The sequence below is a fragment of the Macaca mulatta genome, chromosome 2, assembly GCF_049350105.2.
Source record: "Macaca mulatta isolate MMU2019108-1 chromosome 2, T2T-MMU8v2.0, whole genome shotgun sequence".
NCBI lineage: Eukaryota > Metazoa > Chordata > Mammalia > Primates > Cercopithecidae > Macaca > Macaca mulatta.
The window spans coordinates 80,952,534-80,978,747 of record NC_133407.1 but is presented as its reverse complement, the minus strand read 5'-3'; the positions used below and the strand labels follow the sequence as shown (position 1 = coordinate 80,978,747).

Here is a 26,214-nt window from a genome sequence, read left to right as displayed (position 1 = left end):
ATCACTTAAAACAAGTGAATGTTTATTGAAAGTGTATCTTTCCTCTATTGAAAATCAGGCAGATTTTTAAATTGGCAGTACTCCTCACTCATTTTTAAGAAGCTTTGGAGGCTGGGCACAGTGACTCATGCCTGTAATCCCAGCACTTTGTGAGGTCGAGGCGGGTGGATCACATGAGGTCAGGAGTTTCATACCAGCCCGGCCAACATGGTGAAACCTTGTCTCTACTAAAAATGCAAAAATTAGGCTTGGTGGCACGTGCCTATAATCCCAGCTACTTGGGAGGCTGAGGCAGGAGAATCACTTGAACCCAGGAGGTGGAGGTTGCGGTGAGCTGAGATCACACCACTGCACTCCAGCCTGGGCAACAGAGTGAGACTCCATCTCAAAAAAAAAAAAAAAAAAAAGAAGCTTTGGAGAGGTGTGACAGTTATTCCTGCCTGTTGAGTTTTAGCTATGAGCTGGTTTAGTGGCCTCCACACAGCCATGATGGCACACAGGGACAAAGCCACCCTCTTCAAGGGTTTCCAAGAGCTAAATTGCCAGTAAGTAGGAACTTCCTGCTGCCCTATGGGGCCTTTGAATGTGATTAGGATGAGCAATGATTCTACCCAGAAATGGGTAGAATGTTGACGCAGTAAACATGCAGATTACTCACTGCATACACCCCAATCTTCACACACGCCGCCTAAGATAAAACTGCTATAGAGAAACCGTAGCGTTCCCAAGCCCTTCTCTCCGGTTCCTTCTCTTTACTTAGAGGCCAACCAGGATGCGCAGAAAACATAACTGATACCACTTAGATAATTATTGACTAGTTTTAGTGTTGATGGGGGAGGTTGAATTCCTTTTCTCTTCCTGGTTATGTTTCACTGATGCAATTTGCTTATTTCTATGTGGAAGCATGATGGTTTTTACTCTTTGTGATGAGAACTTCAGCGACTGCAACAAAGGTAATTTGGTAAAGTGCTCCTACACAGCGTATATGGCTTTAACATTTTGAAATATACCCTTTTTAATCTATCTCTGTGATTTTGAGTATGCAGGTGGTGGCGGATATACAAAATCATATAGTATATTTTGTATACCCTTGCTTCTTAACAAATGTTCTGATGCCTTATTTGTGGCAAAGGGATGCTATAGAAAATGTGTTCTTGTGAATTTCTAAGCGCTCACATAAAACAGCATGTGGGCAGCTGAAATACAACCAACTCATGCATGCATTCCTCCTCCTCTTGAATCATTGGAAAGTACCTCAATTTTCCTATTCTGTAGCTGGCTACCTCTTTTTCATGTTTCTATGTTTGGGGGAGGTAGTTGCTTCAAGCAAGAGTTAAGGGGATGGGGTGTTTCTCCTTGGCCAGCTTGCTGTCCTCTCACCCTTGCTCCAGCTCTTTCCCCCAGTCCTCTCTGCCTCCCCTCCTCTGCCCTCACCAGATGTGGTGAGGTCGAGACCTCCTGCACCCAGCCAATGCCCACCCTATGACCCTTTTCTTTCTATTTGAAAAGTGTGAGGGATGGCGTGAGGGGAATGACATTGCCAGACAAAGAGAAGTTTTTCAAAAGTGTATGTGCAACTGAATGTGCAGCCACTGGCTTTTGAAGGTCACAGGGGCCGGCCAGGTGTGTAAATGATTTGCTTTCTCCCTTTCTTAATATTCTTATTGGGAAGTCGTCATCCACCCCAGCTTCCAAGATGGTCTCATCAGTATTCAGATTTAATTTAAAATGTATACCAGGACCTTGTCAGAAAATATTTTGAGGATTATCTTTATATACAATATTTTGTCCTCATTTGCTATTATGTCTCTTTAATAATATATAATTTTTTTTTTGTATGACCAGGTTCCTTCTGCCCCTATTTCTTTTACCTCAAAATATTCTGGGGACAACGTAAAGAAAGCTACTTTGAGTTTGTCTGTCTAACTGGTTGTGTGGTGCATTGAGAGGGCTAAGGCGACTGCTAAGTTTTCTGTAGCTCCAGGAATCTGTGATTCAATTCCTTCCAGAGCCTATGTATGTCTCTCCCCAACTCCCATGTTAGCCACTTCTTCTCTTTGACTCCCATGAATCATGTTAGATCTCCAGTAGTCCCTGGGTCCTACTCTGGGAACTAACGCACTTTCATGAGTCTCAGGAGGGACTCCTTTGCGTTTAACAATGTGAATTCACCCTGCCAAAGGGTTAATCTTCCAAGACTAAGTGCAAGCTGGGTAAAATAAGCGAAGATCAATGGTTGAACCCTGCCATGAGTAGGGTATTCAATCATGCAGGTTTCCAGCCAGATTTTTAGAAATTTGCATCACAGAAGTCACCTGGGTGTCACACTCTGAGGAATGCTGGGTTAATGTGTGGTGAACAGAAATATCAAGTTTATGCCTATAGGGTAGTTTTCATTGGTATGAGCTTAAGCACAGAAAAATGGCCTTGATGGTGTTAATTTTTTTATGGGCAGTTGCAGTTGCATGATGGCTGGTCTCAGAATGTTAGTTGCATTGTTGCAGAACTAAAAATGTTACCCTGAGACATTTTAAGAGAGTAATAAATATCCTGTTTTAAAACATAGACTTTTTTTTTTGAAAATTCTTTTTTAAAATTATTTTTAAGTTCTAGAGTTCATGTACACAACATGCAGGTTCGTTACATAGATATACATGTGCCATGTTGGTATGCTGCACCCATCAACTCATCATTTACATTAGGTATTTCTCCTACTGCTATCCCTCCCCCAGCCCCCGACCCTACCACAGGCCCCGGTGTGTGATGTTACCCACCCTGTGTCTATGTGTTCTTGAGTTCAACTCCCACCTATGAGTGAGAACATGCAGAAAACACAGACTTTAACACATTATAAACTTGGAAAGTCTTTTTTGGTTATTGTTGTTGTTTTAATATCAGAGTGTTAAGGATGCCTTTTCCTTTCCTGGCTTTCTCCATAAGCAATTGCTTGGCTTGGTAATTTAGCAATTATTTGATTGTTGAAACATTGGGTATTTGTGCTTTAACAAAAACATGCCTGGTGATGAGACTGTGTCCTTTTATCAGGGCAATCTGGCTTCATGATGTGAAGATGTGGCTGTGCTCAGGGCTGGGGGCTGCAACCCCTGCTGTACTGTGCCAAAGATAGTCCTTTGATGTAGAGGGAGTGGCTCCCAAGAAGGGCAGGTGTAATTTCCAGACCTGGATTGCATGAGTTTGATGCATACTCAGGAAACTACCTGTAACCTTAGTGGTTCTTTGGAAGAGAGCTATACTATGGGGTTGACTCTTTTGGAGAAATTGGACTTGTCTTTGTTACTGTCTACATGAAGTGAAGTGGTTAGGCCAGGGAAAATTGTATCTCACACTTAAATGTGGACAAGAAGGACTCAAACTCTTGTCAACATTTTCAAAACGTAAAAGCAGTATTACAAAAAATTTAAAAACTAAAAATAATTTTTACTAAAGTTTTGTTTGGCTCTACCTAATCAATTTTTTATAGCTTCAACTTTTTCTTGATTAATATTTTACCATGAATTTGGGCCAGTTATTGCATAGTCTTTATGATTATTGTTGTAATTAAGTATTAGTCCATCCAGGCGCAATAAATTTACTTATTTTTTCCTCTAGTGTTAGTTACTTGCATGGTTTAAATTTATACTATTAAATGTAACACCACCATGACAACAACAAAAACCCTCCTGAATGTAGCTTTTACCTATTGTCGATAGGTATTTAAAGAAAATTTCTAGCAGTAGAATTATCAAGATTGTAAACACTTTAATATTTGTATACGTATTATAAAATTTCTGTTCTTGCTTTCTGAAAGGGTTATAACAGTTTTCAAAGCTTTAGGATATAAGTGTACTTCACCTGCACTGAGTTTAATATTTAACATAAATGTGTTTAATATATAAGTTGTGGAATTATAATTAGATATACAAATATTATAAATTGCATATAAGTATGTACACAAATAGATAGATACCGATATAGGTATAATCTGGAAGCTTAAATTCCTACTTCAATAATCCGTGAAAGTGAGCAATTTTTTCACGTATTTAGGATTTATTTTTCACTTTTTTGAATGTCTATTCATGTCCTCTGTTGCAGTTTTTATAAATTTAACTTAGCCACTTAGCTAGATGCCAACCCATCATTTAAAAATGTATCACTTATTAACCAGATTCTGATACCAGGCATATAGGCCAGAACACTGTCCCTTTCTTACCGGGATCAGTGAGTTTATAACTACTATACATAGTCCTTTTTTGTCGAGTGAGTTTGAATATGCACAGTGAAATGATTCTTTTTTAATGACTCTGTAAGGTAAATGCACAAAACACCTATGCTTTGGGCCAAGTGAGTGTGAAATGCACACACACACACACACCTCTATACACGTATGCAGCTGTTAGAAAGGTAAAATTTAAACAAAAATATTTCTATTTTCCGCTTAATGGATAATTATTGCCATAACACAAACCTACTCTCTTTTAAAGTTCGAATAAAATTGAAGAAACCAAAGGTGTTTATGTAATTAAAAATAGCACCAAAGAACTAAAATAATTAGCTTTAGGTGTTAGAGAAATCTTAAATGATTCAAGCACCTGTTCAAGACATACTTGGGTGCCAGAGATAAATGATACTCTCATTTTTCTAGCATTAAGTGAGGTTTAGTGAGGAATTCCTATTACGGAGAGTATGACCAGGATTTTTATTGAGCAGAAGGCCAACAAATTAAGAAGCATGTTTTAATTTGGCAAGAGATTAACTGGAATCCAGTTGCATTTTCTGCCATGGCAAACCTACAAAATAAAGTGATATTTTTCATTCTCGAGTCATACTCTGAGTGTGTTTTGAGTTCACTGCAACTAAACTCAGTGCCTTCTAATTAAAGCATTTTGTCCACATGTATTCGGAATTGGTTAGCAGGGAGATTTCTTTAATAGGTGATTTCTATTACAAGGAATCAATCAACTGATTTTTTTTTTCTTTTTAAAGCTGTATACAGATATAGGATGGAGAAATAAGCAATCCTTTTCAAAGAGTTAAAAACTTAGCACGCTGACTTCAGCCTTCACTTAATCATTAACTTGATATGCTCCTTTGGATAGATAGAGCATTCAAAAAAGTCTCCATGCCTCAGTGTATCAATCTAGAAAAAGACAGCAGCCACATAATGGCAGGCTGACCACCTAGGAATAGCGTGAGAACACGAAAGTAAACACATGGAAATGGGCTTTGTGTGCACCGAGAGGAATGCCATTCACAGATGCAAAGTGGTGTTCAAAAACTAGTTCTCATAAGGCGCTGATTCTCTTTATTTCTCAAAGAACTCCTTGCTCCTTGAAAATTCAGACCCTTCGTCTTACCAGGATAGGCCGGACTTGCTGCTGTTTACCAATTAAATCCACTTAGTAATTAGAAGCTGTGTGTCTTCCGCCCACTCCTCAATTTCCCTCTCCCCACCTGAAACTCTTAAACAAACACTGGGTCTGTGATAAATGGTGCATTTTAATAAATGTTCTGTAAAGGCCAATTATGCAGTCAATATTGAAGTGTGCAATAAGAAATACAGTTGCTTAGCTATAGGGAAGATGTCTACATACTACTGGCATCTGTTTGGTAGGTAATGTTCTTAAATGGCCTGGCCTTTCTCCAGACTTTGATTATTCATAAATCTGTTGAGTGTGGTAAGTTGCACTATTAGCGTTTAATCTTTTATTGAAGCAAACTCAGGAGACTGAAATCTATTTGCTTTAGCAAGCTTGTTCACTGATAAAAGTATGATGTAAAATTTTCCTTTTGTGAATTCCTCAGTACAAGAACAACACAGCTGGGCACAGCACAGATCATATTTATCTTTTCATTAACTAAAGTACAAGAAGATAGCATCATTGGAGTCTTATAAGAAGGGACTGCTAAAGAACAGTTCTCCTCCTGTTTGCATACCCACTTGAGAAAAGCTTTCCAAACAAGTATTTGAGATACTTATGAGAAAAAGCTGGTTGACTTGTCCAAAGAAGACCAAGTGAATGTATATAAAGTGGTTGGATTTCAGATAACATTTTTCCCCTGAGTGTTTAGGTTGGTTAAATATTAGAGGAGGAGAGATAATAACACTGTTTGTCGCCATAAACTTAGACATACATCTTTTTTCACAAGATTGGTATGAAAAGCCTATCAAAGATTTTCCATCCCAGATGATTTAGTTTCAACTTGGTAAAGGACATTGTAGATGGAGCAGCATTGTTTGGATTATTTCCAGGAACCTGGAAAATTTGTATAGAGTTTATCATAGATATACTTTTTTGCTTCTTGTGAATAACAGAATAACTAATTGGTTGTGTGGTGCTTATTTGCAATGTGCACTATACTTGACAATTAGGCGACATCTTTCAGAATGAAATAAGTGACTTATGGCTTATATGTATTAATGTAAATTCTTTAAGTGGGTGAGTAAGACAAAATTATGGGAGTCTTCTCTTCCTTTTCCTGCGTCTCTGGATCATGAGGATTGTGATTATTCGTGTTTCTATAGTTCCTCCAACCCCTGGTAAATGGCAAGCAACTATTGGACTCTGAAAAAAAAAATGGACTATGCTAAAGATATATTCTCCCTTTGTCTTTTCTACTACATTCTAGTAGTATTCCGGAAGGACTAGGGAGTATGGAGAACACAGAAGGGAGGCCTTTTTCCAGTCAAATGCAGTATTACTTCAATCGCCTTGAGCTCAACTCTTGCCCAGAGCTGTCAAACATAGGCTAATGTTCCATCCCAGGGGTGAGGTTAATTTATTACCTACTGCCCACCCCCTCAGCCCCACAGGTCCCTTTCTTACATAGAACTAGAAGCAGGTAAGGGCAGCTCTTTCCTGCCTCCATTTACCTATCCTGGTCTCATTCCTGTTTCCTTAGGATCATCTAGTCCAACTCACTTATTTTATAGAGAAGAGACCTGAGGCCATGAGATGTAAAGAGAGGTTTTAAAGGCCATACGGTTTATGGAAAGGCAAGGATTAGACACCGGGCCTCAATCAACACTTTTTCAACTTCCCTATTATGTCTGTGTGAGTAGCAGAGACCCGAAAAACAGTGGCTTAAAATTTAAAAGAAATCTGAAGACTGGCAGGCAACTGCTGGTATGGCAGCCCCATGATGTTCTCAGGAACCCTGGATCCTTCTAGCTTCCTGCCGTAGTATCATAAGATGTGACCTTCAATCTCATGTTCTCAAGATGGTTGCAAATCGTCAGCCATGCTGTGCATGTTCGAAGCGAGAGAAAGCTAAAGAACAATGAAAGTAGTACATTTCCATAAGCTAGTCCCCTTTGAAGGGCTTTTCTGGAAGTCTCCACCCAATGATAACTACTCTTTCTTAATTGAACCTAGTTGCAAGGCAATCTGGGAAATGTAGTCCATTCTTTCTCTCTCTCTCTTTTTTCTTTCCTTCCTTCATTTTTTCCTTCTCCCTCTCTCTTTCCCTATAATGACCTGAATAAAATTGGATCTATTAGTAAGGTAAAAAAATAAATAAATAAAAATCAATTGATATTGAATAGGCAACTTCTTGTCTCTGTGCCCTTATATTTCACATTAAGTAATTACTTTAGGATTTGGAAGCCTAATAATGTTTTACAGCAGATTTTCCTTTAGTAGTATGTCCTCAAATTGCCAATATTAAAGACCAAATGTAATATGGGACAAGAAGTACAGATTGCTTTATGTGAGTGAAACAATGGGAGGAAAGCTTAGAAACTATTGTCTCTGAACTGTGTTGGCTCTCCACGGTCAGTGAGACACTGCTTCTATTGTTTCCATTGGCTTGGAAGTGAGCCTGGAGACAAATACTGATGCTGACTTCACCTAGGTATGCTTCATAGATAACAACAAAAATCATTTAACTATTTAGAAGTAAATAGTATGCTTATTTTGCCCTGCACGTTTAATGGTTATACCATTTTCAAACGCTTGAAATTGCAACCCATGTTAAGTAACTTAGAACTTTGACTAACAATGACATAATTACCCAGGTCTTAATGTGGGCAAATAACTGTACTCATACATAACTTTACTAACAGATGCGTTTATGGGCAACACTGAGGAGGAGTTACTTGCCAATTTCTCATTGGTCATGAGATTTATGGTGCTGCCTGGCTATGAATTTGTCTCCTACTAAGGTTAGTTTCCTTTTTTGAGTTAATTCCATTTATTTATGGTGATCTAAATATAAGATAATTATTTAGAGTAGGGAATTACCAAAGTAAAATTCCTCCTTGATGTCTGACTGGCAGCCATGTTACCTCGTAAATAACATCCTGCATGTATAGATTTTGTTCTTGACAGTATACAGAGTAGAGAACTCTGAAGACATCAAAGAGATTTCAAGAAGCAATAATGCTAGAAGATTCCCACACCTGGAAATCCATTAATGTTACTCTGTCCCCTGAGTAAAGAATGGCTTAATAGCACAGTACTGCTGCCTCGTACCTCCTTATCCACTGACTACCACTAGTACTGCAGAATGGACAGGAAGTCCTAGCGAAGGGAAAGGATTATAGAGAATTAGAATCTGATATGCCACCTGCATGAGAAAACATAGGAAGTACTGGGGGTAGAACACATTCTCTTGCATTAGACCTCTCCTTAAGCATGTGACTTGGTATGCATTATTAACTTACTATTTTATTTTCCCACTTTTAGTATTCCATTGTGCTCAGGGCTGGCCAGTGGCCTATGGATTCCCAGCTCTCTGATGTCACACACTCCTTCATTCTAAATCTCTAGCTTGAAAAGAACCTCATGATGACACTAATCAACTTCAATCTTCCAATGATGACTTCTATGTCAAATACTAAACTCTCTCACTATTTTGAAAACTGGATATTTAGAACTACAAGTTAGAGACAATAATATCAGTACATACCTCACCAAATATTTTTTGTACTTTCTTGCTATAGAGAAGGATATTACAAATATATTGATTTTCAAGTAAGGGAGTTTCTTTGGAGCCCATCTCTGTCTGCCCGCACAGCATGGTCGGTCCTCTGTCTGCATTCCATCATGCCTGCCTGCCACGTCTTATCAGTGCAGAGCCCTATGAAGAGGGTCCTATATATTAGCCACAACATGACCTATGTGGACAGGATCATCCTTAGTAATTACTCACTGGTGGAGAAGTGATTTAGAATGAACAACTCAACGATGCCATTATTTACCATACATCATAGCCATGGATAAGTTTAAAAAAATATCTTCCTTCAAATTCGGGTTGATTTATATATCAAGAATATTGGCAACTGGGCTTTATCTAACTTTTTTTTCTGTTTTGCTGCTGCTCAAGAAGATCCTAGTTGGTAGAGATCCTGACAGCTCCAGTTCCTGACTAATGTAACTACTCAAAGCAACAGTTAGCCCTGAGCACAGTCCCCAGCCAGGATCTTGGCAAGAGTCCATGGGAATAATCTCTTTCTCTTGGCAGCTGCCTGAACAGCAGTTTGTGGAAAGGACTGCTGTCAGTTGGCAGGATGAGGGTGGGTCTCTACAGCACATTAACTGATGCTTGCTCTTTATGTAGAAAACTTCAGAAACTTGTATAAAATAAATAAATCAAGCCAGTATAGTATGTGGTAATTTGGACATTGTATTTGAAGCAGAGATATATCTCATAGTTGGAAGGATGAGAGGATACAAGAAAAATGGCCCCTGATTATTTATTTCCTAGGTCTGTTACTCAACTTCTCTGTATCTGCTTTCTTATCTGATTAACAAGGGTGTTGGATTAGAAGAATTCTAAGGCTCCCTTCCTGCTAGCATTCTGTGGCTCCATATGGACTAGATAGTCTTAGAAATGCAATATCTGCACTTGATGCTTCACTTTTTTTAAAAATTGATTTATAACACTGCTACTTCCACAAAGCACTTGAGGCAGCTTGCAACAAAAATACAGATACAATAAAAACAAAGACATGTATAATAAGATAAATACTGAGAAGTAAAAGAAAGGAGAAAACAGTATATTCAATCAATTTTGATGAATGCTAGAAGAAAGTATGGAATCTGTCTCTCAGCCTCCCATGAGCCAAGGCAAAAACAAAAACCAACAACATCAACAAAAAACCACCACCACCAATTTATAGAAAAGAAAGTAGCAGTAGTGTTTATATTCCCATTTTTGGTTGTTAGATTCAATTTTCCCCCAGGAATTTGGAAGTTAGGTAGTATGTCATAACATTTGGCAGAGTCCATTTAGATTTCAGGTTTTGATTCTATGGACATACATCCTGAACCTAGAATACCTGGCATCTGAATCTACTCTGTATGGAAGTGATCATATTCCTGTTCTCTCTACTAATTGACACCATCATTTTTCTTATCTCTACGTTTACTTTCACTACTGCTTTGGGCCACAGGGGGTGTTTTTTTCCTTGTGGAATACAAAAATAATTTTCATTTGTTATCTACCAACATACTATATAATTTGAAATATTAAAAGGAAGCAGAAATAATTTCATTTTAAAAAGATTTCATTGACAGTTTAGGATTTGTACTCATATTTTTCCTACATCCCCAGTTCCTTCATGCTAAAACAAAAGGGAAGACATTACTATGTAAGCAAACAGGCCCTTTTTAGCTATTATAATCAATCTTTATTAACCTCTGATAGTCTAATTCCTATTTACTTTAAGACAGTGAACTTAAAATTTTATTCAATATTCACTACTGAAATTAATTGAGGTCTAGAATTACCATTTCCCCTTTCATTCAACCATTCTATTCATAAGTAAAGCAATGTTTAAAAATGAACCGTGCTCATGTGTGTGTGTGTGTAAGTGCTCTGCGTATGATCAAAAGAGAGATTCACACTTAGGAGTTCCTGTTCTGTCAATATTCGGTGGCAGGACTTAAATATCTTTCATCTTGAAAAAAAGGCAACAAATAGCTAGTTTAAGTTCAGCTCATTGTTTAAGGTAATTAATGGGTTTTCTTGTTTACGGTCAAAGACAAGACATGAGTAAGTGTTAGGGAAAGAGGCAGCTGAGCTGAGGTAGTGATTGTTTCTCAGTTCCATCCCAAGCCCTTGCAGAGGTAGCAAGCAGCCTGGAGCATCTTTAATGTAATTCCTTGCCTCCTATATGAAAGGCAAAAACAAAACAAATTCATTTTTTCCTGTTATTGTATTAATCACAGCAATTAATGCTAGCTGCCTCAGCAGATAAATCTCATGGCTTCACACAACAGTTTATGTCTTAATCGATGTCTGATGCTAGTTGGTGGGGGGCTTTCTCCAAAAATGAGTTTGAGGACCCAGGTTTTCTTGTGACACTCCACTGCAATAAAAGGCTTCTAAGTTCACCCTGGGAGGAGAAGAGAATAATGGAGAAGAATCACAGACTCTAAAGAGCCCAGCCTAACGTGACCCATGGCCTTCACCTACATTTCATTGGTCAAATTAAGTCCCACAAGTCTCTAGCAGGGCAAGCAGAGCTGGGGAATGAGATGATTAAATATAGGAATTGATACAGTATGGGAAAATTTGAGACAACTTTTTCTCTATATCTGAGAAGCATCTTGTGTAACGTAAAACTGATTGCATGATGAATTAGGGAGGCCTTCCCAGAGGAGACATTTTAGCTGAGCTTTTACGTTTGAGTAGGAGTTTGGTCAGGAAGGGCATTTTAGGCACAAAGTACTATTCTCCTGTTGTGAGAATCAGATACCAAAATATGTGTGCCAGTGTTCTTTGAAAGTAAGGTATATTGTTATTATTAAAATGCTGTTGGTTAGTAACAGTCTTTGTCCAAAAGTGGCAAGCTTTATTTTTAAAAATCAGAATGTTACTATTAAAAGTTAGAATGTAAGCTCATTGAGAGCAGCAAATTTTTCTTGGCTCGTGTCCATTAGTTTATTCTAAGCTCCTAGATTGGGGACTGGCACAAGGTAAACATTCCATAAACATTTGATGAGCAAATTACAGAACTTGTAAAGGACTCAGTCCTACTTTCTTTTTCCTGCAAAGACTAGGGGCAATTGCTTTTATTAAAATGGTCTCTTTGTAGCTATAGATAGCATGTTGAGTCAGTATTTAGAAAAAGAATGTGCCTGTCTGTACTTCTGTATTCGTAAGCATAAAACCACACAGGTGGGCACTGCCCAGGAAGTGGTTAGGACCACGGGCACTGTAGCACTGTAGCACTGTATCCCTGACATATTCTTCTTCTTTTGTTTCTTTCTTCTTCTTCTTTTTTTTCTTTTCTTTTTTTTTTTTTTTTTTTAATGGAGTTTCACTCTTGTTGCTCAGGCTGGAGTGCAATGGCGTGATCTCAGCTCACTGCAACCTCCATCTCCCGGGTTCAAGTGATTCTCCTGCCTCAGCCTCCCAAGTAACTGGGATTACAGCTGCCCGCCACCATGCCCAGCTAATTTTTTGTATTTTTAGTAGAGACAGGGTTTTGCCATGTTGGCCAGGCTGGTCTTGAACTCCCGACCTCAGGTGATCTGCCCTCCTTGGCCTCCCAAAGTGCTGGGATTAAAGGCATGAGCCACTGTGCCCGACCCTTCTTTTGTTTCTTAATCTGCATACACTTAAGAAAAAGATAATTGTGGCTAATTTATACAGAACTGTAAACATCTCACATGAATCATTTGGCATGAGGCACAATTGGTCAATAAATATAGTGCTCCATGTATGTAAAATCTGTTCCCAAATAAAAGCTAAAGGAAAATAATTTAGATGTATTAATAAAGAAAAAAATATGTTTGTTTTTTAGGATATCAGTTTGTCCCTTACAGTAATGTAAAATTACATTTCTTTTATCTTTAGGATATAACATTTCAAACAGAGGCTATTAATTTTTACACTATTTGTAAAGAAACAACTTGAGAGGCAACTTTATTATGCAACCAAGATCATGAAGGGGATGAATAAACCAACTACTTAGAAAAAAAAAATGTTCTGTCATCATGGAACGGTTTTCATTGTTCCTTTCTTACATTTTTGGAATCACTAGAACTAATCTCCAATCTATACACTGAATTCTCACACACGATAAATACCATGATTTCATTAATGATTAAATACTTGTCTGAAGTATAACTTTTAAACATTCAGTGATGATATTCATTGACAAGTGACAACTAAATCTGTTTCTCCTGCCTGTAAGGAACTTTAGGGATAAATATTTATCCTGTCTTATTTCTCTCAGAAGCTTCTATATTGACCCCAAAATAGAAAAATCTAGATTTTATTCCAACATATATTATCATCCTCGACAAGTGCAGAAACTGAAAAGGGAGAAAAGAAAGCTCAATGTATAGCTATTTTAGCAGCCTTTGATCATGTTGGAATATGGGCAGTGAATGGAGACTGATAAACTCATGCAGTTCTTTGCCATAAAGGCTACTTTAGCGTGAAGCCCAAAAATGAGAGGGGTAGGCTTACTTTTCGCAGATTTAACCAAGAACAATGACACCATTTGCAACCACAGTGCAGAGCCAAAAAAAAAAAAAAAAATCATTGCATGCTTGCCAACATATGCTCCTTAGAGAATAACTGGAAAATGAGAAACGCCTGTCAGAGATTAAGTTCTATTTCTAATGCAAGCACAAAGCAGACTGATGTCTTTTTAATGAAAATGAACATATTACAGCAGATGAGTTTTATTTGTTAGTTTTAATGTAAGTTCTTTAGAACTCTGGTTACTGGGTATACTTTTTTAAAAAGGCAAATTTTAGAATATGATGAGTAAGTCTAGCCAATTTTGGCACCAATATAACTAAAGCTTTTAGTGGATCAAATGTCAGGGAGTCCAATATTATCTAAAAATAAAGGGACACGAATCTATTAATACCCACTAATAAGAAATTAAAATTAGAGATTAATGAACATTTCCCCCATTTTTTACCTACTGTCATAATAGTTAACATTTAAATCGTTGCTCTGTGTCAGTCACTACTCTAAGCACTTTATATGCATTAATTCATTAGTCCTTCATAAGAACCCATTTTGCAGGGGAGGAAACTGGGTCAGAAAGAGATTACCAAATTTGACCAAGATCACACAACAAGTGATCTGTGAAGTTGGGATTGAAGCCCACACTGTCAGGCTCTGGGGGTTGTAGACTTACTCAACATCGACATATCACCCTGCTTTCAGCAAACATATTCTTCATTGAATGCTTTTAGTCAATATGCTCTGGACTCAAGCCCTCCATTGAGAAACAGGAAAATATGTTTCTTTTTGAGACAGGGTATTACTCTGTTGCCCAAGCTGGACTTTAGTGACCCAATCATGGCTCACTGCAGCTTGACATTCTGGGGTCCGGTGATCCACCCGCCTCAGCCTCCCAAGTGGCTGGAACTACAGGTGTGTGCCACTGTGTCAGGCAAAAATTTTTTTAAATTATTTTTTGTATAGATGGGGTCTTGCTATGTTGCCCAGGCTGGTCTCAAACACCTGGGCTGAAGCAAAGTGCTTGGGGTCCCAAAGTGCTGGGATTACAGGTGTGAGCCACTGTGCCCAGCCCAGAAAATATGTTGCCAGAAGAAATAAAGCATGATCATAATAGAATCCAGAAATGAAAGCATAGCACTAACTGATGCCCTTAGGCCTGATCTTCAAGCCAGTCATACTGTATAATGTAAGATTTGAGCTGGGGTCGCTATCTTCAGACATGTAGGAGGAACTGATTTAACCATGGAGGGTTGTAAAGTGGCAGTTGTTAGGACAGCCCAAATTGTTTCTCCAGTAAACAAACAAACAAAAAATAGGGCCCTTTTTCTTTTTGTCCTGGCTTCTGTCTTGGCTACCTTGGCCACATAGTGTCGTCTGTTAAATATAATTCAACTCATTAGCGCAGTCTTTGATGAAGGATGGCATCAGAAACTCAGTATTTAAGCTTAAAGTGCTACATATTTACAATAGAGTAGAGAGCCTGAGATTTGGGATGCAAAACAATAGATGACATATTGTCTGTTCAGCATGTGACCTGAGTCTCATCTATAAAACAGAAATGCTAGAAATGACCACTTTATTTGGTTAAGAGTTACGTAAGATTAAACATGTAAATACAATGTGAAGGCACTTTTAACTGAATACAGATAATAGCCGATATTATTAATCTTAAATACCTCCAGGTGACTTGATGAGTGTTAGGGCAGTGGAGGTACTTAAAGTGTTTGTAACAACACTTTTATTTAGTGACTTTGAAAAATACAGCCTACTGATCACTCTCCATTTACAGAAATTTGGGATGAGTGTATCTTCAGTTGTTAGAGAGCAAGACATAATCCCTGAAGTAAGCGTTATCTAAAAGGTAGAAGTGAGCTGCTAACTAATAACAATGACACCTCAGAAGCACAGAGGTCAGAGAAAGGAGCCAAGAAGAGTTTGATGAAGGGGATAGAGCAGGAGTGGTTACTCCACAGTTTAACATGGCAATTGACTCAGAATTTAGGAGAACAATAATAGAAATACTAATGGATTCATCTTTTTGGATGGAGCAGGGAGGAGCAGGGAGCTAGACGTGTCCAGGCATCTCTCCTGTCCTACGGCTCAGGGCCTCTTTTCACTGAACCTTTTTCTACTGATGACTCAGTGTATCTACTGGATCCAGCTTAAAACACATTGATACCAACATCCAGCATCTCCCGAAGGAATGAATAAAAGAAAATAACCTATGACTTGGGTAACTTGCTTCACCTCCTGGGCTTCAGTTTCCAAATTGTAAAATGAAGGTTATTGCAAGTAAATAAATTTCAAAATCACTTCTAGTTCTAATCTCTGGTTTTCCAGATCTTTCTATAGTTCTATAGTTCTTTCCCAATGTATTTGTCATACATTTTCTGGAATCTACTTTTTCTTTTTCTTTCTTTTCTTTTTTTTTTTGAGATGGAGTCTTGCTCTGTCACCCAGGCTAGAGTGCAGTGGCGCGATCTTGGCTCACTGCAACCTCTGTCTCCCGGGTTCAAGTGATTCTTCTACTTCGAACTCCTGAGTAGCTGGGATTACAGGAGCGTACCACCACACTCAGCCAATTTTTGTATTTTTAGTAGAGATGGGGTTTCGCCATGTTGGTCAGGCTGGTCTCAAACTCCTGACCTAAAGTTATCTGCCCGCCTCGGCCCCCCAAAGTGCTGGGATTACAGGCATGAGCCGCTATGCCCGGCTACTTTTTCTTACACTGCATGTTCTTTGCTTGTATTTGGGGGTTACACTGATATCTTGAAATGAGATATCAACATAGGCTTCTATCAATAGATAATATATAGGTTACATCTCTAAAGGAAGTGGAAGCATTTATCCACACCATTACAGCAGCTCCTCCACAGCTCACCGGTTTTACTTGATGGTTGAGGAAAGGCCAAATTATTGTGTGCTAGATGGAAAAAAGGGAAAGAAAAAGGGGATAAATTTATACATCCAGTTTTCTCTAGAGAAGCAGTCACCTTTGCCCTCCTTGGCTGAGGTGTCATAGCCCCAAAGTAGGAAGAATTAGAACCTAAAAATTGTGCAAAAATTTCACAGAATTTGGGAATTTTCTTCAACTAGACCTTGAATAAAAATATGAAGACTAAATAGGTGACTAGCCTCAGTCTAATACTGCATAGAATAAACTGTTACACCAACATAAATATAGAGTGGTAACAGGAGATTGATAAATTTTGGTAGAGAATTTAAGTTTTAATGCCAGAAATTCAAAATTATCCTGGCAGAGGAGAAGGATATGCTTAATGTTTTCTGGAAGACACATGCAAATTACCTCATCTTTGAACATTCCCTAGAGGCTATTATTATTATTTTTTATCCCATTCCCAAGTATTACTCACGAAGTGGAAAGGGATGACCAATTTCTTAAAATGCTCTTGACACTCTTTGGTGCTTATAATGTCTATTTGGAGCCTCTGCTGAAAGCTTAGGTACATGTAGACCAATCTATTTATATTTACCTTGTTTTGCTCCTTCTTTTTTTCTTTTAAACATGGATATTATTTTAATTCAATTTAAAAAAAGTAACCACAGTATTTTCAAAAAACCAACAGAATTCTCATTTTTGGACCACTTAAGAGTCGTTTTGCTTACATCCATCATCTTTGTGCTGGCTGTCTTCCTGGAAGCCTGCCGTGAAGCTGTTTCTGTTTGCTCAGCTCTAGCTTTCCTATTCTAAGACTTATTTAAGAAGAATCAGCATCTTGCCCTCTCGGAAGTTAGGAGATGGCTCTACGCCTACTCTGCAATGACTGGGACCCTGGGAAATTACGGCTGTTGGCCTCAGTTTCCACATCTGCAAAATCATGGAAATGGGGGTATGAGAAGGTAGGAGCGGGGAGCTAGACGTGTCCAGGCATCTCTCCTGTCCTATGGCTCAGGGCCTTTTTTCACTGAACCTTTTTCTACTGATGACTTAGTGTATCTTCTGGATCTGGCTTAAAACACATTGATACCAACATCCAGCATCTCCCGAAGGAAATGTGTCACCTCTTGGACTAACTCCATCTTTTGCCAACTTGGAATCTGTGTTATTGAAGGCTTATTTTTATTTTACATTCTCCTAGTAAAAGTCATGGCCATTTAAACCCTTGAAATGACTGTTAGAAATAATTAATCAAAGAATTAAATCATATCTTGGTGCTGGAAAGTGTATCCCGCAGAATTATTTTTACTTCAGGATGACATATATAACCTTGAATTTTAAGTTCAGTAGAGCAGGCAATGTATTTATTTAGAGGGCAGGACCATTAAAGCGGACTGTTCTTTTTCTTTTCTTGTTTGAATTGGAAAAAATGGTAATATATCCTTTACGTCACAGTAGCACCCTAGTGGTTATCATATTGCATTAGTTACATGAGTTTTTGGGGAACATTATACAGTATATACTGCCTCCAGTAAATACACCAGTCATGCATACAGTTACATAGCCAGCGCCAGGAAATTTAGGATGACATTCCCTGCAGGTTAGTAATTCTACCCATTATTTATATTGGTTTGATTTGAAACTAGATGAAGCTAAGTATTTTTGAAGACTTTTCTGACAGAATTCTAGTAAAACCAGAGAATGAATATTTAAAATAGGTTAAATATCTTTCAAACATTTTTTGAGAACACCTAAATTTAGTCATAATGTCAAATCATTGAGAAAAGCAGGAGAAGAGTAATTCTGAACATAAGGTACAGGCATGTTTCATCTATAACCTGAAGCCGTTCATAAATAAAAATCTATCTTGGGTGTATACTTAACAAAGTGATCTTTAAAAATGCATTAAAAAATTAGTAATGAGACTGTGACAGAGTTGCTAAAGCAGATGTGGAAATTGTGGAACATCGTCTTGGCAGTTGAAGTGGCCTTTCCAGCTGGATGTCTTCAGAAAGTGAGAATTTATGTTTAAGCCACAATACAGAAGTCAGTAGTATGTGAAGATGGTTGTCATAACAGTGCAAGATTTTGATGCAAACACTTGATGATTGCAAGGAACTTGACCAATAAAGTCTGTGCTGTCATAATGAATGAAGACCAGGTTATTTGGAACTTCTAAAATAGCATCTTACTTATAATGAGGTCAAAGTATTTCACACCTTTAACTTATTTACTTTGGGAGGAAACAGAAATATAAACAGGCTGATCACTGAGACTACCCGAGCTACACGTTTTCTTTTGTCCAATAATCTACGTTTACATTATGTTCCTCGCTATGAGAGGGTCCCTGTGTCTAGTGCCTAGGAAAGGTAACACAAGCACACAGAAAAAAAACGAAGTCCCCAAGTTTTGTTTTGTATTGTTTTTTAACCAGTTTAGGGATGGTATATGACTAGGAAGGATTGCATAGGCTCCTGATTTATAAAATGGATACTACTCAGTTCATAAGATTGGTATATTAGTGAAATATGGTAGTGTACGGGCTCTGTGTCACAGATACTTGGTAGGTATCAACTTTTTTTTCTCTTTCCCCTATAAGCAGTATACTTCTGTCAATTACAAAAGTCTATGCAAGCAATGTGAAGAGACAGTAACTGAGTAACTATGGGCAAATTATCTAAACTTAAAGGAATTTGATTATTGGGAATGTCAAACAGGTTTTGGTGTTTGTGCATCCTTTCCTTTGGTAGATCTCTGATCCTTTAGAATATTTTGGAAGCAGTGGCCATGCTCCATGGTCTGCTAGCAGCAGTTCAAGGCATGCATTATGAGGAAGAAGAGCATTCATGGGTTCTGTTTTTGCTGTTGCTAGACCAGATAAACTCCAACACTACTTCTATATCTATCATCCTGCCCTTCTGTTTGTACCATTGATTAGCTTTCTGTCCACTTCTAACTTTGATTGTTGCCCTAAAAATTTCTAAGATTTTTGGAATGTTTTCCAGATTTTTTCTCATTTCTTTATGAAAATTGAAAGAAATCTTTTTCCTTTTCATATCTTATTTTAGGGATTATCTGAGAGTAATATCTCATTTGTCAAGAACAGAAATTGTTGAAAACAATGTCAAATATTTAACATGAAAGTTCAGGAAATTATGATTTCAATGTGCTTTTCTATTACAAGAAACATACAATGTACAGAAACCATGTTTTATCCCCCCTGAAAAAATGGTTTGTTAAGATAGTAAAAATCACTAGAATGTAAGCTTCAAGATGGCATGAACTTTTGTCATAAAGAGTACCTGTAAGAAAGTAGGTGCTCACTAGCATTTGTTGAATGAATGAATGAGTGTCTGCTGCCTTAGGTAGAAGAGATTCTTGGACCATTTCTTGGCTTGAGAATCTCAGAGAACAGGGCTAGAGCAAAAGTTGAAAGTCAGTTCCTAGGTTTAGGGACCAACTCTGTTGATATCCATTCATGGGATTGCATTAATGAAAGGAATGTAGATGTGCTACTTGGATGTGCTAGACTGACTCCCCACAACATAGATATCAACCTTTATTTTGCTTCCCAATGACATCTTCTGGTTGATTATAGATGTTAATGCCAAGATTTTCACACCCCTTCCAGACAATATGCTAAGTCCTGTAACAGAATGTACGCTGGTGCCCATGGGAACTCAGAAGAGAGAATTTCAGCTGATTTTTTAAAAGGGCATCACATGATTGTTAGGAGAAATAACTAATACAAGTGATTTTGACAAGAAATTATTAAATATTTCACAGGAATAACAGTGTCATTATTCTTTGGATCATCATGATATGACCCATCATTTATGCCATTGGCTTCAATTCAATTTAATCTAATAAGAATGAAATGAGCACCCACTTCAAGCCTAGCAGTGTTAAATGTAGTTGGGGTACAAAGAAGTATAAATATGATTATTGTAGATCATTTTATTACTCTTTTGTTAGGGTCCCTTTTCTAAATGCATTTATGTTGACTTTATATGATGGCATGAAATTGTGTTAAGCCATTATAAAAATTATCATTGGTTTTCTTTTCTTTCTGGGGAAAAAAATGTTCTGCAAAAATATACATTCAGAAAATCATATGAAGTATATATAGATGTATCTTATAAGTATGTATTTATTCTGATACATGTATCTTATTCAGAAGCATGTATCTTATACTTTTCATTCTGAAGCTTGCATCTTATTTTCTCAATAAATATATAACACATAAATACATGTCCCCCTTACATTTAAATATATAACTCTAAAGTCCTGGTAATTAATATGTTTTCTATTGCCGTGTATCCAAAACGATTTTGAGGAAAAGAAGTATAATAGTTAAAAAAAAAAAAAAAAAAAAAGAACTAAACAGCAGTGGTTTGTTTTGCAAATGGGTTTGCTGAGAATTCCTTTAGTTACATGCTAGAGATATTTCTTGATCCCTTTGTTGGTCAGCATTAATAAAGTTCATTACATTAGATTTAAATTATGTCAGTCACTGTCTAGGTGCAGACAGATTCAGAAAGGCATGTTGTAAAAATATAGTGAGCATATTGCTATTTCCAACTAAATTCAATCCTTTTGGTGTTGGATTAACATATTGTATTCATGTTCACATTTATTTATGCTTGGGGGAATTCAACTTCCTGTTTTCCAGAGGAAGCTAAGAACCCCTAATTTTAAAAAATAGCTAAAAATCTAGAGTTTTAAGACTCACAAGGCTTTTGAATGTCAAATGGATCTTATAGAAAAAATATTTGATGAGTTAAGTATTAAAGAATAAGAAACACATGAGTTAAATTTTACTGAAAATGCACATGGGCTTAAGAATTAAGGAAGAAAGGACTTGGCAAAATATGGTTTTGGTTTTGCCAAATCCAAAGTTTAAGAATAGAGTAAGACATTGAACAAACCCAAACCATACCTGGCTGTAGCCATCTGCTAGCCTGTTGTCTACAAAAGCCTTTTGATGGGACTTTGCCTTTCTAAAACCACTGATGACACCTGAATTCGATGTGTGGTGTCCATTAGTGCCTCTGTGGGCTGGCTAGCCTGACAGCATAAACTTACAGTTTCATATTCTAACAGGTTTGGTGTGTCAGATTTCCCAGTAAAAGTGTAGACTTTTACTAATGAAAAAGTTATCCTAAGACTTGATTGCATTTTTAATTCAATAGATGTCACATTTAAATATATAGATAAAATATTTATGAAAGTATAAATTATTTTTATAAATATTTGTTATATATAAAATTAAATATTTGAATGCTACTATATTTAAGTATTTTATTATATTATCATAGAACTTTGTTAATGTGAATATGTACTTGGTCACATCCCATAAATCTCCATTTTCTAACCTACCAGAACACACTTTCTGTTCTTTTCGGATGCTGAGGATTTCTACTTTTTATTATGCTTATCTAAATGCATATCTTCTCTCCCATCTCAAATTTAAAGCTCATTTTGTGAAAAATTTTTGTTTGATTTATACTCTTACTTGTCAAAGGTATCTAGGCTAGTATATATAAATAAATAACTTTACATTAAAGTGGCTGCAGGTATAGATATTTTACAAAACATTTTAATAGACAGACTTTTAAAATGAACTCTTATATTATCTTGTCCAGAGCTATCTCTCCTAATTTTTTTGTAACGTTTATGACAGTGTAATTTTACATTTGATTTGATTGAAAAGACCATCTACCCATGTCTGATCAAAACAGGTTTATATACATTTCCAACACCATAACCTCAATAAAATAAGTGTATATCTAAAAACTATACAATGGGTATAGAATACTTGTTTGTATTATCTGTATATTATTTTGTAATATACAGTTTGGATTATCTCTTTTCCACCTATTTCTTCAAAAGCAATGCAGCACTGGGTTCCTATTCTGAGTAGTCAGAACTGCCCTGAAACACATTCACGCTTCCACAGTCGACAGGGCTTTTAATAAATGAACACCACTTCACTTTGCAAGCAGTAGTGTGATGTGCCTACATTTTAATTACACATATATTCCAAAGTTTCAAGTCTCTCTGTAGTGCGGTCCACATTTCATGCTGGAGACACTTGGCCAAGACTCAATTCATATGTCCTACAGGGTTACATATGATGTGGCTCCTCTCCCACTGGGTTACACAGGATATGAGCTGGGTCCTGGCGGCTTCTGAATCAAGAATGAGAGAAGCTCTTGTGGTGTGAATTTAAAGACAGAAAAAGCCTGTCTCTGGCATTCAAGTCACTGGAAGTTTGGCATGTCTAACTGGGAGTAGACCTTGGCTCACAGAACTGAGAGATAACTAAATAAAGATTTGTTCAATTTGATAAACCCCCTAGCAAAGACCACCTTGCCAACTTTCTTTCTAAAGCAACTTCTCACAGCTGAACTATAAAACCTTGAAAATCAAGGATTTGTAATGGAAATGCTGACAGATCCAACTAACTCAAAGTTGTACCAACCAAGCATTGCTATCATATTTTATAACTGTTTGAGAAGTTTATAGAAAGGAATGATACATTTGCTTCATGGGATCCATTTCCTTTGCTAAAAACTACCAAATGTCCTCAGAGTAGATTCATTCGCTGTTAGAACTTTCTTGATATTCTTTTTTTAAGAATAGAAATGTTAAAATTGCTAACTTCTCCTGAGGCTTGAAAGCAACTCTTACCTCATCCTGTATTCTCGTTTTACATTTGACGAAGAAAATTCAGACACTGCCATTGGTGCTTCAGTGTTTATTAGATATGTATTCTTGAAAACCTGTTCAACATTTTAGCTAATTTACCATAATTATCATAGAGATGAATCTTCTTTGTGAGTTTTGAACAAGTGGAAACATTTACTCTATTCTCAAAATGTTGGCCAGAAAGTGAAAGAAAACTTAAATGCAAAAAGTTACCATTATCTTAAGGGTGGTGTAATCTTTGTACAGATATGTAAATACAAATTTCCATTTATACTTTTTTTTGAATTCATACCGCTTTTTTGTTAATCCTTAAATTTCAATCAGTTGGCCATAGTTCATGCATACTCAAATTGAATTTCATCAAAAATCATGGTTAGCGACCACAGGAATAATTAGGAAATAATTACTCACAGAAATAATAAACTACAGTTTTACTTATTCCCCTACAATAACGGAGAGTTGACATTTGAATTTCTGAGAAGGTTTAAATATATTTTACATGCCAGAAAAACCTGATGGGTATAATTTTCTCTAATATTAACGAGTGAGACATGATTGCTCGAGAGGCAAGAGAAAAGCTGGTTGGTCAAACATATGCCTTTTGTTTCTACATTTTGCATAAAGGTCTTCACTTGGCATGTAGGTTCCTCAGCAGAAAGGAGAAGTTACAGTTAACAAATTAATGAAAAGCAAGTGATGCCTTTGAAGAATTCTTAAGTGAACCTTAACCAATGCCTTGGGCTACATGTTCAATGCGAACAAAAAAATTAAGGTGAACTGGCCACTGCTACTAAGAGTCAATTGACAGAATGCATGGGTCATTAATTTTGTGTCCTTTGTTTTGTCAGTGTGTTTTCGTGAGGCCTGGTAAAGAAAGTAAAACCACTGATGCTGAAAATTGTCTGCTCTGTAGCTCATTTCCCCTCCCAGCATGCACTGACCCAAGGGAGTGGGCTTCAGGTCGCCAGCCCCCATTTCCCTTTCAAACACTCCCGCCTCCTGCAAGTTTGAGAACAGATCCATTGGGTTGGTGGAGTGGTTAATTCTTTGCAAGTTTGTGCTTAATCATATGCAGAATGTAAGTACCAATAAAAATGAGATGTCTGCTCACAATGTTTCCTTGTATTTAAAAACTAGATTCTGAAACAGCCTCTGCAACCTCAGTTCCTTTCAATTATAGCAGGGGAGAGTGTGAAATTTAAATTGGTTGGTTCATCTTAATTCTCTGTTGTTTCATTACCAGTAACCCTTGAGGGCCACCTTTTGGATTTTTGTGCCATGAATGAGTGATATAACTATCAAATGCCTGTAATCCTGGGGTGGCATGCTAGGACTCTACTTGGCTTTAAACTGTGTTCTAAGCCATTGTGCCCAAAATGTTATTGCTTATCGACAATACATAATTCCATATCAAGGCAATCCAGACTCTATCACATTTGATTGCCACAAAATTTTATTTAAACACAGATTTTTTAAGGACCAAAGTTTTAAAAAGCTGGCTACTCTATCAGGCTAGATTCTCGACTCTCAGCAAGACTTTTACAGTCTTCAAAGTAGAAAGGATGCAATTGACCTGAATTAGAGTAACCATACCTCTGCCTTGGGCTGGGAGCCAAGGAAGATTTGCAGATCTTAGGCAAACACTATTTGTAGGTTTTGTTGATAGTAGTCCAGAAATCATAGAATTGTGTGTTATTCTCTTTTTCTTTGAATATTTATCAGTAGCACTGGTTTTGGCACTAGATGTCAAGTCTAGGGACGATTTGGATGCAATCAGAAATGGTTCAGTTATGGCAGCTTCCCTTCCATTTATTCCTTCATTTGACTTGGTAGCCATTTAGGTGTTTATTGGTTTATTCATTCATTCATCCACTCCTTCAACAATCATGCCAAGTACATGATAGGTGTTAGGTTGGACAAAGATAAATTAGATAATTCCTAGCCTAAGATATCGGTTTTGTAGGCTATCAGATATGTAAATAAATACAATATACTGTGGAGTACGCTGGAAGGTAGGGTATTTGGGAGAGATCGAGAGCCTGGGACCCTGCCTATAGATGGGATGGAGAGATGAACATACTTGTAATAGTTTACTAGGGCTGCCCCAACAAAGTACCACAGACTGAGTGGCTTAAGCAACAGAAATATATTTCCTTACAATTCCAGGGCCCAGAAGTCTGAGATCAAGGCATTGGCAGGCTTGATTTCTTCTGAGGCCTCTCTCCTTGGCTTGCAGATCTCTATGTACTTACTATGCCCTCCTTACATGATCTTTCCTTTGGGCATGCATGCCTCTGGTGTCTCTTTGTGTTTCCAACATTTCTCTTCTTAGAAGTACAGTAACCAGATTAGATTATGGCCCACTGTAACAGCTCATTTTAACTAATGACTTGTAGGCCCTATCTTCAAATACGGCCATATTCGCAGGCATTGGGTGTTGGAGCTTTAATATATGAGGACATAATCTTGGGTACCATAACAGTACTCAAAGAATAGTACTCAAAGAAGAGATGAATAGAGAGATGTCAAACTGACAGGCAACAAAAAGGGTATTCCTAGAACAATGCCTAGAAATGCATCCCTTAACATGTTATACCATGTATAGAGACTTAGACTAAGAATGTATGCAATACAAACTAAGAGGCAGATTTAGCAGTTTTCCATTTTATTTGATAATTAAGCATCTACTATCTGCAAATCACTGAGTTGGGCTTTGCTTTAGGAGGACACAAGGAAGTAGTGAAAACAAATCATTTAGGGGCCACCAATCTGCTGAATTTCTATATCTTCATCACAGGTTTTCAATTCTAGCTACACATTATAATTATCCTCATAGATTTAGATGAATTGATTTGGAGTGATTTTCCCAAGTAATTGTAATGCAATTCTAATAATATTGTCCAGTTTAGAATTACTTGAAACTTCCAAATGCATACATAGTAAAAATAGTTAATATATTGTTTTTACCCTGTGCCAGATGCTATCCTAAATACTGAAACACATTATTTTATTTAATCTTCACAGCAAATCTATGACATATAGTAGTTCTAATTTTTTTTAGAATAGTAGAATAGTAGTTCTCATTTTTTTTTTTTCTAATTAGAGATGAAGAAATTGAGCAGTTATGTAGGTTCACTGGGCAGAAGTCACCTAGTTGGTATCGTATTGAC

The 26,214-nt window shown here is 37.1% G+C and overlaps 1 protein-coding gene across 13 annotated transcripts in view; it reads left to right on the top strand.

The window, feature by feature from the left end:
* Window positions 1–26,214, top strand: part of MECOM (MDS1 and EVI1 complex locus) — a 594,123-nt gene that overhangs the window by 404,155 nt on the left and 163,754 nt on the right. For 3 of the 13 annotated variants that reach the window (XM_077991642.1, XM_077991641.1, XM_077991640.1), the window contains exon 1: window positions 849–953. The exons of the other annotated variants lie outside the window; for them this stretch is intronic. In XM_077991642.1, coding sequence (XP_077847768.1) covers window positions 927–953 — 27 coding nt within the window. In that variant the 5' untranslated portion in view covers window positions 849–926. Of the gene's footprint in view, window positions 1–848; window positions 954–26,214 lie in introns of those variants that run through there. 13 annotated transcript variants of the gene reach the window in all.